Source organism: Gavialis gangeticus, unplaced genomic scaffold, assembly GCF_001723915.1.
Source record: "Gavialis gangeticus isolate Ggan-Ray unplaced genomic scaffold, GavGan_comp1, whole genome shotgun sequence".
Classification (NCBI taxonomy): Eukaryota; Metazoa; Chordata; order Crocodylia; family Gavialidae; genus Gavialis; species Gavialis gangeticus.
Window position 1 is genome coordinate 209,565,459 of NW_017728992.1, and position 13,864 is coordinate 209,579,322.

General features: G+C 51.0%; 1 protein-coding gene across 2 annotated transcripts in view; it reads right to left on the minus strand.

Moving 5' to 3' along the window:
* PUF60 (poly(U) binding splicing factor 60) overlaps positions 1-13,864 on the minus strand; it is a 33,809-nt gene that overhangs the window by 13,289 nt on the left and 6,656 nt on the right. The window contains exons 2-8 of one of the 2 annotated variants that reach the window (XM_019528279.1): positions 11,981-12,076; positions 10,169-10,258; positions 9,086-9,136; positions 4,831-4,992; positions 4,352-4,444; positions 3,283-3,496; positions 1,813-2,003 (exon numbers count right to left, since the gene is read on the minus strand). In XM_019528279.1, the coding sequence (XP_019383824.1) occupies positions 1,813-2,003; positions 3,283-3,496; positions 4,352-4,444; positions 4,831-4,992; positions 9,086-9,136; positions 10,169-10,258; positions 11,981-12,076 (897 nt within the window). The remainder of the gene's footprint in view (positions 1-1,812; positions 2,004-3,282; positions 3,497-4,351; positions 4,445-4,830; positions 4,993-9,085; positions 9,137-10,168; positions 10,259-11,980; positions 12,077-13,864) is intronic. The other variant, XM_019528280.1, reaches the window with a different exon arrangement.

The following is a 13,864-nucleotide window of genomic DNA, read 5'->3' on the forward strand; positions in this document are numbered from 1 at the left end:
GGGGACAAACTGCATGCAGAAATACAGACTGGAGAATGACTGGTGGGGTTGCAGTACTGCAGCGGGACCTGGGGATACTGTGGGCTATAAGCTGAATGAGCCAACAGTGTGTTCTTCTTGCAAAAAAAAAAGTCAACAGCTTTGAGGGTTGTATTAACAGGAGAGTAACCTATGAATCAAGGGAAGCAATTCTTCTGCTCTGGTCAGCACCCATGAGGCCTCACTTGAGTACTGTGTCCACTTTTGGGCCCCATGTTTCAAGAGGGATGTGAACAAATTGGAAAGGGTCCAGCAGAGAGCAACACAAATTATTAGAGGTCTGGGAAGCAAGCTTTTGAGGAAAGGCTAAAAGAGCCAGGATTAGCAGTCTGGGGAAGAAAAGCCTGAGGAAGGGATTTAATGAGTCTTCAAATATGTGAAGGGTGATTACAGACAGGGTGGAAATAAGCTTTTCTCTATGACCACAGGCAACAGGACTAGAAGCAATGGACTCAAGCCGCAACAGAAGAAATTTGGGTTGTAGATGAGGAGGAATTTTTTGACTATAAGGGTGATCAAGCATTGGAACAGGTGATCCAGAGAAGTTGTAAAATGTCCATCCCTAGAACTTTTTAAGAGCATGAGGGACCGACCTTTGGTTGGGATAGATTAATCTGGAATGCTGCTGCCTTGAGCAAGGGGTGGACTAGATGACTTTGCGAGGTCCCTTCCAACACTACTTTCTTATGATCCTAACACCGTCTTCATTTCTATCCTTCCTGAACAGCATATACCCCACAACACTTGTTCCAGTCAAGACTGCTCTTATAAGAATAAAAGAAACATGGTGTAATATATCCATCTTCACTTCCTGCACCAGCAGTTCTATTTCCTCCATTTTGTTGTCCAGGATCTTTGCATTAGTGTACAAACACCTCTATTGTCAGGCCAGGCCTCTCTTGATCTGCTATCTGGTACCATGTAAGCCAGTACAGCCTGCTCCATGGTTGGGCTGTCAGTGACTAAACCGGCACACCCCACCTGAGCTAGCCTGGGAGAGGAGAGTGTGTGGACACTCAGCAGGACTAAAAACAAGACCCATCAAAGGGTGGATGAGCTTCCTGGGAGCCAACAGCTGTCCATATCTGGAGAGGAGATGGGCACCACCAGGTCACTTTCCCTGGAGAATCACCAGTAATGCAAAGCAATTCAACTAACCTCACGCAAAGTGGAGGAGGATTGTCACAGCATTTAAGGTCCCCCCACAACAGTCACAGCAGCTTCAGAACTGACAAGCAACACAAACACACTCAATTCTCTCTAACATCACCGCCCCCCCCCAGCTTAGGTACAGTTTTTTCACCAACTGTATTGCCTATCAGACCACTTATCCAATGGATAATTGTGCTTTTATTCACTTTGCTACCCATCCTTCTACTATCTGCTGTTTCTTTAGCCTTTGCTATTATCCTTGCACAGTGGATTTTCCTCTTCCTGTGTACTTCAGTCAGGTGTGAAGACCACATCTATCCTCCCAACCTTCAACAATCTTCTTAGTTTATTTACAGCATGTTGTATTTGCTATGCCAGCCTCAATAACAGTGTGCTAGTTTGTCAGGTACAGAGGTGAATAGACCCAGCCAGTTTCTGCATCTAAGACCCCAAGAACTGATCTGCAGCACAGGAGTTAACCATTAGCCTCCCTTCAAGTGGCAGGGCAAGTGCTGCCCACTAAGCTCAGACAGCCTGCACCCCATGGCTAGCAGGACAGCTGAACTCTTGTTAGTACACACACCTGCCCATTGCATTGCACCCTGCTGCTCTTCCCCTTACCTGAGCTGTGATCTTGGCTGTGGCAGCTGCCGCCGCCACAGCTGCTGCTGGCGGTAATCCTCCTGGTGTAGCAGGGGTCAGGAGAGGCATTGGAGGAGTGACTGCTTTGCCAACCCGTAGATACTGGCCGCCCAGATCAAAGAGGTTCATGGATGAGACCGCATCCTGGGAAGACTGTGCCTTCTCATACTCTGCAATGAGAGATCAGGACACTGGCAGAAGGCTCTTTCTGCTGGCTGGCTACTGCCACCCTCATGAATTCAGCCAATCCCTCCCTAGACAATTTGGGCTTACACATTGCGAACGGGAGGTTTAGAGCTCTGGCCTTCAGTGTCTCAACCATCATGCCCAATCCTCTGATTACACAAGGTCACTACAGCTATCCCACTTAAAAGGGAATGAATGTCGCTTACAGACAACCCCCACCCCCAAGAAAACAGCATTTTAAACTCACTGCGCCCCTCTGCCAAGCCCACGAGGGGCCAACAGGGGAGATTATGCTTAGGGGCAACCAACACGGGTTCATTAGAGGCAGGTCCTGAGACCAACCTGGTGGCCTTCTACGACCAGGTTACCAAATCCTTAGACGCAGGTGTAGCAGTGGATGTAGCATTTCTGGACTTTAGGAAGGCCTTCGACATGGTCTCTCACTCCATATTCATTAAAAAACTAGAGGACTGTGGTGTTGATGCCTACACAGTCAAATGGGTCACTAACTGGCTGGAGGGCTGCACCCAGATAGTGGTGGTGGACGGGTCATTTTCGACCTGGAGGGATGTAGGCAGTGGGGTCCCCCAGGGGTCAGTCCTCAGGCCTGCACCGTTCAACATCTTCATCAGCAACTTGGATGAGGGGGTGAAAAGCACCTTGTTCAAATTCACGGATGACACTATGATGTGGGGAGAAGTGGGCATGCTAGAAGGGAGGAATAGACTGCAATTGGACCTAGACGGGTTACAGGGCTGGGCGGATGAGAACAGGATGGGTTTCAACACTGACAAGTGCAAGGTACTGCACCTGGGGAGGAAAAACCAGCAGCATACCTACAGGCTGGGGAACTCCCTTCTCGTCAGGGCAGAGCCAGAAAAGGATCTTGGAATCATCATTGATGCCAAGATGAACATGGGCCAGCGGTGTGGGGATGCAGTCAGGAAGGCCAACCGCACCTTGTCATGCATCCACAGATGCATCTCGAGCAGGTCCAAGGAGGTGATCCTCCCCCTTTATGCGGCACTGGTCAGGCCGCAGATGGAGTACTGCGTCCAGTTCTGGGTGCCGCACTTCAGGAGGGATGTGGACAACATGGAGAGGGTCCAGAGGAGGGCCACCTGCATGATCAGGGTGACCCTGATCCCATACCTAAATCCCTCTCTATCCCATACCTAAAGCAGTTCTGACAATCGAGTGCACACCACTCAAATTCCAACAGCACACCCAACCCCATCCCATTCATGAGAACAGCCAATTTACCAATGAAGCCGTAGCCTTTGTGCTTCCCTGTTGTGGGATCCCTGGCTAGCGTGCAGGATTTAATCTTCCCAAAGGCCTCAAACACACTCTTGATGTCGTCATCCGAAAGGTCCTGGTGAACAGATGCCACGTAGATACGGTTGAAAGCTCGTGCCTCCTCTGCTAGCTGGTCTATGATTGGTTGTGCCTGCCCAATATTGCTAGGTCTTCCAACCTGCAGAAAATAAACAAAAAGCCCTGTGAATCCTTGGCAGGGCAGCATCAGGAATCTTCCTGGACATCAAGGGGAGTACTGATACATGAGAACCTGAGCCTCTGTTCAAATCACGGAACCTCTTTCACAACACTGCAGCTAGCAAGAGGCACAATTCACTATCTATTAGGTCAGAACAATGCTGCAACACAGAGCCTCCATACCATTCTCTGGAGCCCTCCAAAACCCCTACCGAAGCTGGCACTGAACTATCAGAGATGGCTGCTGGCTTGCCAGAGACACTGCAAACAGAACTCCAACACCTTCCATCTCTATCTGAAATCACTTACTCACTGACTGTGAATGCAGAGTTCAGTTCCCTTGTTCTTTTTGGATTGTATTAAATATTCCCCTTTCTTCTAGCATGGGACAAGTTAACGTAGCTTCTGTGCCCCTCACTGCTCACATACAGACATGTTCTACACACAACCTCGGTCAGCAGATTCTTCCCTTCCTTCCCCTCAGGTCTACACTACTGCCAACAGGCAGGATGAAGTGCTGCAAGGCTCTCCACCTTGCTCACAAAGGGCTTCTATTCAATGAATGGTAGGAGAGCAGAGGCTGATACCACTGCCCTAGATTATAATCGACACTCTATGGGTGCCTTCCCCAGAGGCAGGAAACAAGAACCACAGAATTCCAGTGGAGGAACTAGGTGGACTGCTGAAGACATCTATGCTCACAGCAGAAAATTCAAAGGTTTCAGAAGTTAGAGGCCTGGCTCCTTTGGGCACTGGAAAAGTCCCATCCCATTAAAACAAGCATTAGCGAATGACAAGACTCGCTCCTCTTGTAATGTAAGCTCTCGTCACTCACCTTTATGTTTCTTCCCCCAAGCATGACAGAATTCATCTGTTCCAAGGCCAGCTGCGCAGCTTCAGGCACCTCGTATTCCACAAAAGCAAAGCCCTAAGAAAAAGGGAAAATATTATCAAATTGTACCCACTGCAGCTGGTCACGCAGCCCTGATACCAACTACTGTAGCCAGGAAGTCCATTCTCAGGGCCTTCCCAAGAGCACACTAAAGCAAAGGAGAGGGTAAACACTAAAAAGCTCTGAAGAGACCCCTGGCATCCCGGTAACAAACTGTACAGCACCATCTGGGTCACTGCTGCAACTTATAGCAAGATTACAAGCCTGGATAGAGCAGCGGCTGATCGATTCAGTCCCACAAAGAGATCTTGCTAAAGCAGCTTGTTCTTCACTGCAGAAACAAAGGCTCCCCTCTTCTCGAGGTAAACACAACAAGCGTGGACAAAGAAAGCAAGACCAGCACCAGGGACTCTCCCACCAACCTTGTGTTTCATTGTAACAGAGTCCCAGGACATGTCAATGCTCTTGATAGGTCCAAACGGCGCAAAGGCCTGGCGAATGGTGTCCTCTCCCAGTTCGTAGTATATGGAGCCCACATACACACGACACATGATGGCCAGGGCTCGCTGCCTCTGAGCTGCCATCTGTATTGGAAAGAAGGACTGGCTGGTTAGGTCAAAGGGTGGCCCTGGATGTCAGGACAGCTCTTTCCCCTGTCCCACCCTCCCCAGGAGCTGTGACACAACAGCAGGCAGCTCCCCACTGGCTGCAGCACAGCCTGGCACACATGTAGTGATTGAGAAACGATTTCCTGCTCAGTGCTCAGACTGCTGGGGAGTGGAGCAGCAGTAAGGCTCACTCCCAGGGGCACAGTCAAATCTCTGATAGGGTCTGCCACCTCAGCAGGCCTAACTCAACCCATGGCTCATAGGGTCCAACCCACCCTGACGAGATTACATCCTGGCAACGCCTGCAGGAGGAGGAAATGCCTTGATTCTAAAACAGCCTCCCACTCCAGGCAGCAAGGGATTGAACACTAGGTGCTATCCGCAATCCCTCCCCTCCCCAGGGGCAGCAAGAGATCCAGTCCTGGGCACCACCTGCTCTCGCTTCCCTCCCCCTGGGCAGCAAGGGTCTGGGCACCACTCCCTCCCACCCTGGGCAGCTCCAGACACCGCCACCTCCTGTCCCCTTTCCCCAGGCAGGGAGGGAAAATTCCAATAGCAAGCACCACATCTACTGCATAGTTCAAAAAAAGCGAAGCAAAATCCAGTGATTAAACAAAACCGTTGTCCTAGTTAAGTGTGTGGTGCTGGTAGTTGGAGTTTCCCATTGTTACTGGCACACACAAGGGTGCAGCCCCCACAGACTCAGTCCTTGTCTGTCTTGGTGCAGAGAAAGCCTCTGTGCTAGTTTTTCTGAATCTGCCTGAAAATCTGTTTGCAAGAACCCAGAAGTTCCTATGTGGGCGTCTCTAAAGGCAGCTTCCTCCAGTTCATTCCCACCCACGCTGCTGTTTAAGGCCGCTGTTACAGATGAAGCGTCCCCCTAGGAAGGTCCTGTCTGCTAAGATCACAGATTTGGCCAGCGTGGTTGAGCAGTGTGCATCGGGACCAAGGCAGAAAGGAAATCTCTGCAGAGGCAGCTCCCTATGATCAGCAATAGTGTATGATGGCACTGGAGACTTGAACAGGGCTTCATCCTTACTCTGCATGGAACAGCTGGAACAAATGCAGGGGTAAGAACTGCTACAAAGGACAAAAGCAGCATTAAGCTCAATGCCTCCCTCCCTCACAGTTCTGCAGAGGCCTGCACCAAAGTGGGGAGCTCAGAAGTCAGGCCCCTCTCAGGAAGAAGGGTTTCTGTTCCATGCCTGGCTTGAGTGGAGTACTCCATGGTAAGCGTGAGCGCAATGAGCTCAGACTTCTGTGTCCTCTCTAGGGATGCCACAACTCAAATGGTAGCAGAGGGAGCTGCCAGAGGGTCTCTCATGCAACAGGGTCACAAGAGACAGTAGGTCTGCAGCAGATCAAGAACCCACCCTGCAACAGGCATAATGCTAAAATGCATGTCAGCCTGTCACTGTGACTAGGGATGAAGCAGTCTGCAACTGTAAAAGCAACCCAAGCTTGATTCCTAGCACTCCAGGGGACAGAGCCACTGTCCTCAACCCAGGTTCTTACACCCACACTGCTGACTTCCAGATACCAGACTAATACTGAACCTGGAGTGATTAAAGGAAACAGGTCTGTTTCACCTCTAAATAGGGATTGTGTATTTTATAGTTTTAAATCAATAGTTTTACAGTACCTGCAGCATGCCATGAGCCAGGTAGAACTATGGCACATGTGTGCTGTAGGCCAGCTAAGTAGATTTCTCTAGTGTGATGTCTCCCCAGCAACCCTCCACCTCTCTGAGCCTTGGTGCTTAAAAACCAGAACCACCTAGACCCTCACTCCTTCCATATGGAAGTTTAACACCATTCTTTCGGTAAAGCCCACCTGCTCCCCCATGCCTCCAGCTATCTAGCTCACCCATGGAGCCACTGCCTTTGCAGTACTTTGTCTGTACCCCATTTTCCCTAACCAAGTTATCTCTGCTGAGACAGTGCAGCCTATATACTGAGGCCCTTGCCCCAGGCAGAGGGATTGAAAGGCATGTGCATGAAAGAAGGCATTCCCTTCTCCTGTAATTACTCGTGCGATAGAGACAAGGTTGATAACATTAGTCCTCCCATGGCAGCCAACCTCAGTGGGAAATCTACATTCTCACCATTCTGCAGGCTAGCAGCGGGAGCAGAAACAAAAGAACTGAACTCCCATGTTACAGATCTGGGGCACAAAGCTAAAGATGAGCTGGACCATGGCCGCAACAGGCACATGCATTTTATTAGAAGGGACCAGCAGCACTGAGTTAAACTAAAGGCAGCAGGAACAGAGCATAGGATTAGGGGCCAGGGACTCCTCAATACAAAACCTGGCTGATCCACTGACTGCTCTTTGCAACCCTGGGCCAGTCCTTTGGCTGTTCTGCTTCCCCAGCTGTAAGGTGGGATTAAGGTATCTTCCCTTCCCCCAGGGTGGGCAGTCTGTCTGTCTGGTGTTGTTAATTAAATACTGAAGAGGGTTATTAAGGCTGCTCAAAATGAAGGTGCAAATGAAACATCATGGCTATCCTCTGCAATTTAAATACAACGGAGCAGAGAAAGCGTGCCCATCTTGGTACAAAGCAATAAGAGGAACCCTCCAGCATAACATTCCATTTACGGAGCTCCATGGACATGGAGCTTGGAGCAGGGCTCAGGGCACATTTCCCTCAAGTAGGAGCTAGGAGCTCTTTTGAGCAGAGAAGATGGGGTCTTATATGGAAGATGTACTTGCTGTTCACACTCCTGACAAGACTCAACACAAAACTGCAGGAAGAAGGAATCTGAGCTATACAGAGCTTGTAACACTCTGCAATGGCTAATTCACAGCAAGGACTTGATTCTTAGGCTCTCTGTTCCTCCCACAATAGTAACTGGCTCTTTGTAGGAGGGAGACATTTTTTAGGAAAGTTTTTGCAATACTAAGCCCATGATTAACCTCCAGAGCCCTATTAACAAAACATTTCCTACTGTCAGTGCATGCTTTTCATCTATGCTATTCATCTGTGCATGACACAGGCTGCAAAATACAACCAAGTAGAGGATGTGATGTGGGAGTTGATGCCATCAAATAAGTGTCTAAGTTAATTGCTAGAAGGTTCTTGGGCACCAGAGCTCAGGAACTGGCTGTACTGATTTCAGGCAGATATGTTTCATCCTATTCCACTCAAGCTTGCTTTTCCCCATTAAAAAAAACAAAACAAAAAACTTATCTTTGGCTGTCCAGCTGGCATGCTACCTACCGTGGCAGTGTTAAAGGAGGGAGGGAAGCCAGGTGGTTTTAGTTTTAATGCTTCTTTCACTTTGGAGCACTGGCTTCCAGGTTGCATTTTACACCAACCAGAAATATTGCATTCCAGCCAGACAGGAAAACATTTACAGGTGACCCTTTGCATGAGGAGTGCACAGTACACAATGGCCAGTATCCCATGCGTCTCAGGTGGGAGGGGAAGGATAACTCCATGTTTTAAACTCTTTGTGATGGCAGATTAGAAACTCCCAGCACCAGGGACCTGCACTGCTTGTCTGGGTAATTCTGCTGTTCTTCCCTCTTCACCCTGCAAGTCCTTTACTTGAAGACATACATACCCCACCCCAACATAGAAAAGCGCACCTCATGACAGAAGTCTCATATCTGGTCTAAAAACTTGCTTGGCAAGCCTGTAGTGCCCCCATCCTCCCCAGCACCTTAGCTGCCAGGTCTCTGGTGGTGTGTGCTGTTTTTAACAAATTGCCCATTTGCAAGTTACCTTGGCAGTTACTTTTGGGTCAGGACCTCAGAACTGTAGCATCCCTAGAAATGCAGCTCCCACAATTTCACAGGTGTTCAGAAATGCTCGAAATCTAAGGCTCTTTGCCAACTGACTCCGGAGCCCCGGCTGCCAGCGTCACAGCAGACTGCACCCAGCCCAGGGTCTTCCTTTGGGGAGTTTACACTTTGTCTCTGTTTGCTGTGCTTGTCCATAACAGGTGGGTATGTGGGAGGGCTGTGCTGGGCTGAGGTAAGAGCATTGTATTACCACTAAATACTTCCCCACTCTAGGCCCTGACTAAGACAAAGTGCCCAAGAAGAAGTGAATATGTCTATTGACCGATTGTAAAGGTGAGAGAGGATCTCCAAAGCCCATTGTCACTGCTGCCATCTGAAAGACAGTAAAGACAGAGTTCAGTCTGTTGGAGCTGAGCATACTATGGCTGTTTGTAAAAACTCAAGCAGAGAGCGACGGCACAGGGAACCTGTGAGAGAGGCCTCTCCTTCCTTGCCCCTCACTGCCTGGTCCCAAGGACTGTCCAGCGCTGGGACCCTGCAGATTCCAGTCCCAACTCTGGGTGGAGGTGTGCTGCTGCCACTGCCTCAGGTAGCAGGGTCTTCTCCCGGGGGGGGCTCAAGGCAATAGTAACCTCTGTAACCACTGTCATTGATTCACCCCCAGCAATTACTGGGAGCCCCTCAACTGGAACAGCTGCCCAGAAACACACAAAGCCCAGAAAGGCCAGAGCTGCCTAATGTGGCTGGTACATCTCACTCCCACAGTGTTTAAATATACCCAACACCCCCAATCATTATGCTGGGCTTCTTATCCTTGAGCAGGAGGCAGCGAGATGTGGTTAAACCTCAGAAGGAAGGGAGGTTTAGACAACAGTTGAGGGGCGTCTCCTGAGACACAGACATTCGCAGGTCTAACCACATGGAATTTTGAGCAAATTCCCCAGAGTTCATGGCAGGAATCTACGGGGTGACACTGCCAGGAATACGAGACAGAGGCACCCTCTGGCAGGGAAAGGATGGTGAGGGGATACTGTTCCCAGTAACCTCAGACACCACCTTTGATGCAGATTGACTGTGGAACTCATAGCAGATTGTTTGATTTTCTGGCAACTGAAAAGACTGTCTAGCCTGCCAACAGGAGAGACAGCATCCACCTCCATCTCCCTCCCCTGGGCCACCTGCCTATTTTTGGGGTAGGGCAAAGTGGGGGCCTAGCTTCCAATTAGAAGGTGAGGTTTCTTTGATCGGGCAGAAGACAACATACTTCAATTTCACTGTGGAAACAGAAGTGAAAGTACCTGGCTCCAGGCAGACCTCAAGGCTGGGCTCTGGTTCTAAGTGCATAAAGGGCTTCACCTTGTGGGGAGAGTAAGAGCAAGGGGACGGGCTCAGAGGGGTCTCTCACCTGCAGGTTGGTGAGCTGCTGTTGCTGATGGGCGATGGTTTGCTTTACCAGTACGCTCTTGATGCTCTGCTCCATCGCATACTTCTTGGCCTAGGAGGAAATATAGACTCCATAGTCACAAGGTGCAGGACTCCAGCCAAGGCAGGGGAGAGACATTTAACTCCATACAACACCATTCCCCAAACCACACAGCTGGCTGTCAGTGGTGCTTTCCGGTGCTGCGGCCCTAAGCACTAAGCCGCTGTACGTTAGCCAATGGCCCACAGCTTACTAAGGTCTTGGTCAGCATCTTGGAGTCGTGAGCCCTGAAATACAGCACAATGCTTGAGCAGAGGATTGAGCGGACTCAGTCTGCAGCAGGCGCAGGGTTAGGAAAGCAACATGCACTACACACTCAGCATCTCCCTCTTCCTCCCTCTGCCCCTCAACACCCACCGTGGCACCTTACCTGCTGGGATGAGGGCAGGACAGATAGCCTCGCCTCCTTCAAGTGCTTTCCACTCAGAACATCTGGACAAAGGTTTTACAAAGGGGGGATCCTATTCCCCATCTATAGTCCTTGGACTGAGCTCAACCCTCTCATACCTGGTCAGAGCTAGCCTACACTAGCTTAGTGAGCAGACGCCACGGATCCTTCTGCATATTCTAGCTCTCTCCATCAGTTCCATGACCTGCAGCCACAAGGCTGATCTGTTTTATTCTACCCAGCCTGTCATCATTCTGGGCAACACAGAGCCTTAACATCCAATGATGCTGAGATGGAGGCTCTTAATCAAGGGGGCATTCATATCCTATGATGTGCCTACTCCCAAAGGACAGGACAGACAGATTAAGCCAACCCCACTCAAAGGCACCTGCTTTCCATTGCGGTACGTGTTTGGGAGGTGCCGGGAAACGGCAGGCTCTAACCCGTGGCTTTGAGACGTGTGCTTCGGAAACCTGGAAACGGACAAGGGGATTTACATCTGTCAGCTATGGAGCAGCCAGAGGAAATGAGGCCGTTTTGCACTGCGAGCCAAACACAGACATACAAGCAGCTTCAGCATTATGGGAACATTCACACCAAACCTATTGAGCACAGTGCTGTCCCTGCCTTACCAGTGTCTGGGAGACCTGGACCATAGTTCCCACCTTTCCCGGTTTAGTTCTCTTCCCTCTCCTTTCCCAACTCTGCTCTCCTCACAGCAAGTCAGGTATCACTCGTTCCCACCAGGAACAAAAGCCAGAGGTCCTGGACCAGCTGTACATGTGGGATTAACAGCCACAAATCAGTTTGACTGAATTTTGTTCTATAATTCAAATAACTTGGCTCAAAAGGATGAACGTATCTGCAGTGTAATAGAGGTCCTCTTATAACAAAATGACAAATGAGTTGCTGGTGGGCACAAAAAGAGCAGATTCTGCAGCGTGTTCTAGTGTGAATGTTGTAGAGGCTTCAGCTGGAGCATTTCTGGAGTCTGTGAAGTCCAGACTACACCTGACAGTGACTTCAGGCAGCAGCAGCATCTCATCATCATTGGACTCAAAACAGTAAGACCAAAGCTGTTATCTACTAAAAATTCAGCCAGCTTTTTACAGAAACACCCCATATGTTCCCATGCAGCTACCAGGAGCACCCAACCAAAGGAAGGAAGACACAAAAATTCAACTCGTAGCATCGTATTTTTGAGCACCACTGTAAGAGCTTGTGCAGGCAAACACGGTCATTACCCCTGACCTATTCCTGACAGGAAGGCACAGCTCCACAGCAGTAAGTCTGATGTTACTATTTAGAAAGTGCCCCAAAAAGAAGGGCACACTAGGGTCACTCACCTTCTGAAGAGCTTCCTGCTGTTCTGGGGTGAGAGGAGGAAGTCCCAGTTTGGCTGCTGTGCTTTGTCCATTTTCCATCTTTATGGACTCTGTCCCCTGCAGCAGAGAAAGAACCCAAAACAGAAACCATGAAAGTCTACCTCAAGAAAACCACCAGGCTCTCTCTCCTTCCCTGCCCCCCCAAACATGTTGAGCCCAATTGACCCCAGCAGCCCAGAGGATTTAAGTTAGAAAAAACAGGAAGTCAGAAATCCCCTACAGACTCCAACACACCGAAGTCTCATGTCACCTTCCTATCAAATATCCCAGTTACCTCCTTTGGGGAGGTTATCCCATCACCTAAGCCAGGGGTCAGCAACTCCCCGCACATGTGCCATTACTGGCACGTAGAGGCATTTTTCCCGGCATGCCAGGAGGCACGCAAGAAAATTGTTAATATATTTTTTTTTTTAAGTTGCTCCTCTGGGCTCTTCTGTGCAGCCACAAGTCCCAGTGCCAGCACCGTGGCAGGCACCAGGGCAGAGGCTGTGTGTTCTACTGTGTGGTCTACCGCCCCTGCCCCTTGCTCCAAGACTGCGCCCTCCAGCCTGGCAGACCCCTGGAGCAGGGGCAATTTGAAGGGCTACTTACTGAGTTTGGCAAGCCATCGAGAGCCGCATGACAGGCAGCCAGGGACAGATAAATATTAAATTTCTAAATTTTTTAGGGGCCCCGTGGGCTGCATTTTGCTCACCCCTGCCCTGCAGGAAGCTGCGGGTGGACAGGGCTAGGGCTGGGGCATGCGCTGCACAGGGTGGCTGCCCGGGAGGCTTCCAGCAGGTGGCAAAGCCCTGGGCCCAGGCAGGCAGACACCCCGTCCCACTCAGGCAGGGCAGTAATGGGATGCCGAGTGCTGGGGCCAGGTAATCAAGGCAGGGTCTGGGTGGTCTGGGAGGCGGCGCCGCGGGCAAGCCAACCCAGTCAGGCCATTAGGAAGGCAAGGGGTGGGCAGGAAGTGGGGGCTGCCTCAGGGCTCGAGATGTGGTGAGCGGGCAGGCAGGCAGGCAGGGGTGCCCAGCAGCACCTGTGATGGGGCCTGGCCCGGCCTGCACAGCTCTGCAGGGATGGGCCGCAGCCCCCCCACACACATGGGGATGCTGCCTGGCTGGGGCAGGACACGGGGCTCGGAGGGCTTCCCTGCATGCTGGGCACAGTACAAGCAGGGCAGAGCCATCCCCGGTGCAAGGGCCTGACCACGGGATCCCCCTGGACCCTAAGAACAGGCACCACAGCTGCCCCAGCCTGCCCGGGCCCCAGCCTTGCCCACCCGCAGCTCCCCTCAAGGGGCCAGGGCCAGGGCAGGCACTGCACAGAGCTGCTGCGCTGAAGGCTCCCAGCCAGCTTGGCCCCAAGCAGCAGCTGTTCCTGGAGCCCAGGGCAACAGCCTGCAGCTGCAGCTCCCATTTGCACTGTACCCAGCCGACACAGAAGCCAAGCAGGGAGCCCCCTGAGCCTGGTGTCCTGCCCCACCCTGGCAGCGTCCCTTCACAGGCAGGGTGGCTGCTCCCCATCCCCACAGAGCTGCACAGGCTGGCTGCCCCCCCCCCCAAGACTGCAGAGCCCTGGGGCAACCTGCTCCCTGCTTGACCCCCACTGTCCTCTGACTGCACCCTTCCCAAGGGCCTGGCCGGGCCAACCTGCCCACAACGACTCCCCCAGTGCCCGCTGCTCCCTGTTCCTCTCTCCTTCTCTTCCCCCTCATCACAACATGCTTAATAAGAAAAAAGAATCACAAAGGCAGTACATGAAGTTTTATTTATTGTCACCAGGTTTAGAATTTTTAGAAAACCTGATATTTTCTGTAAAGCAAAAAAAAGCAATGTTTATGATCATCTGCCCCCCCCC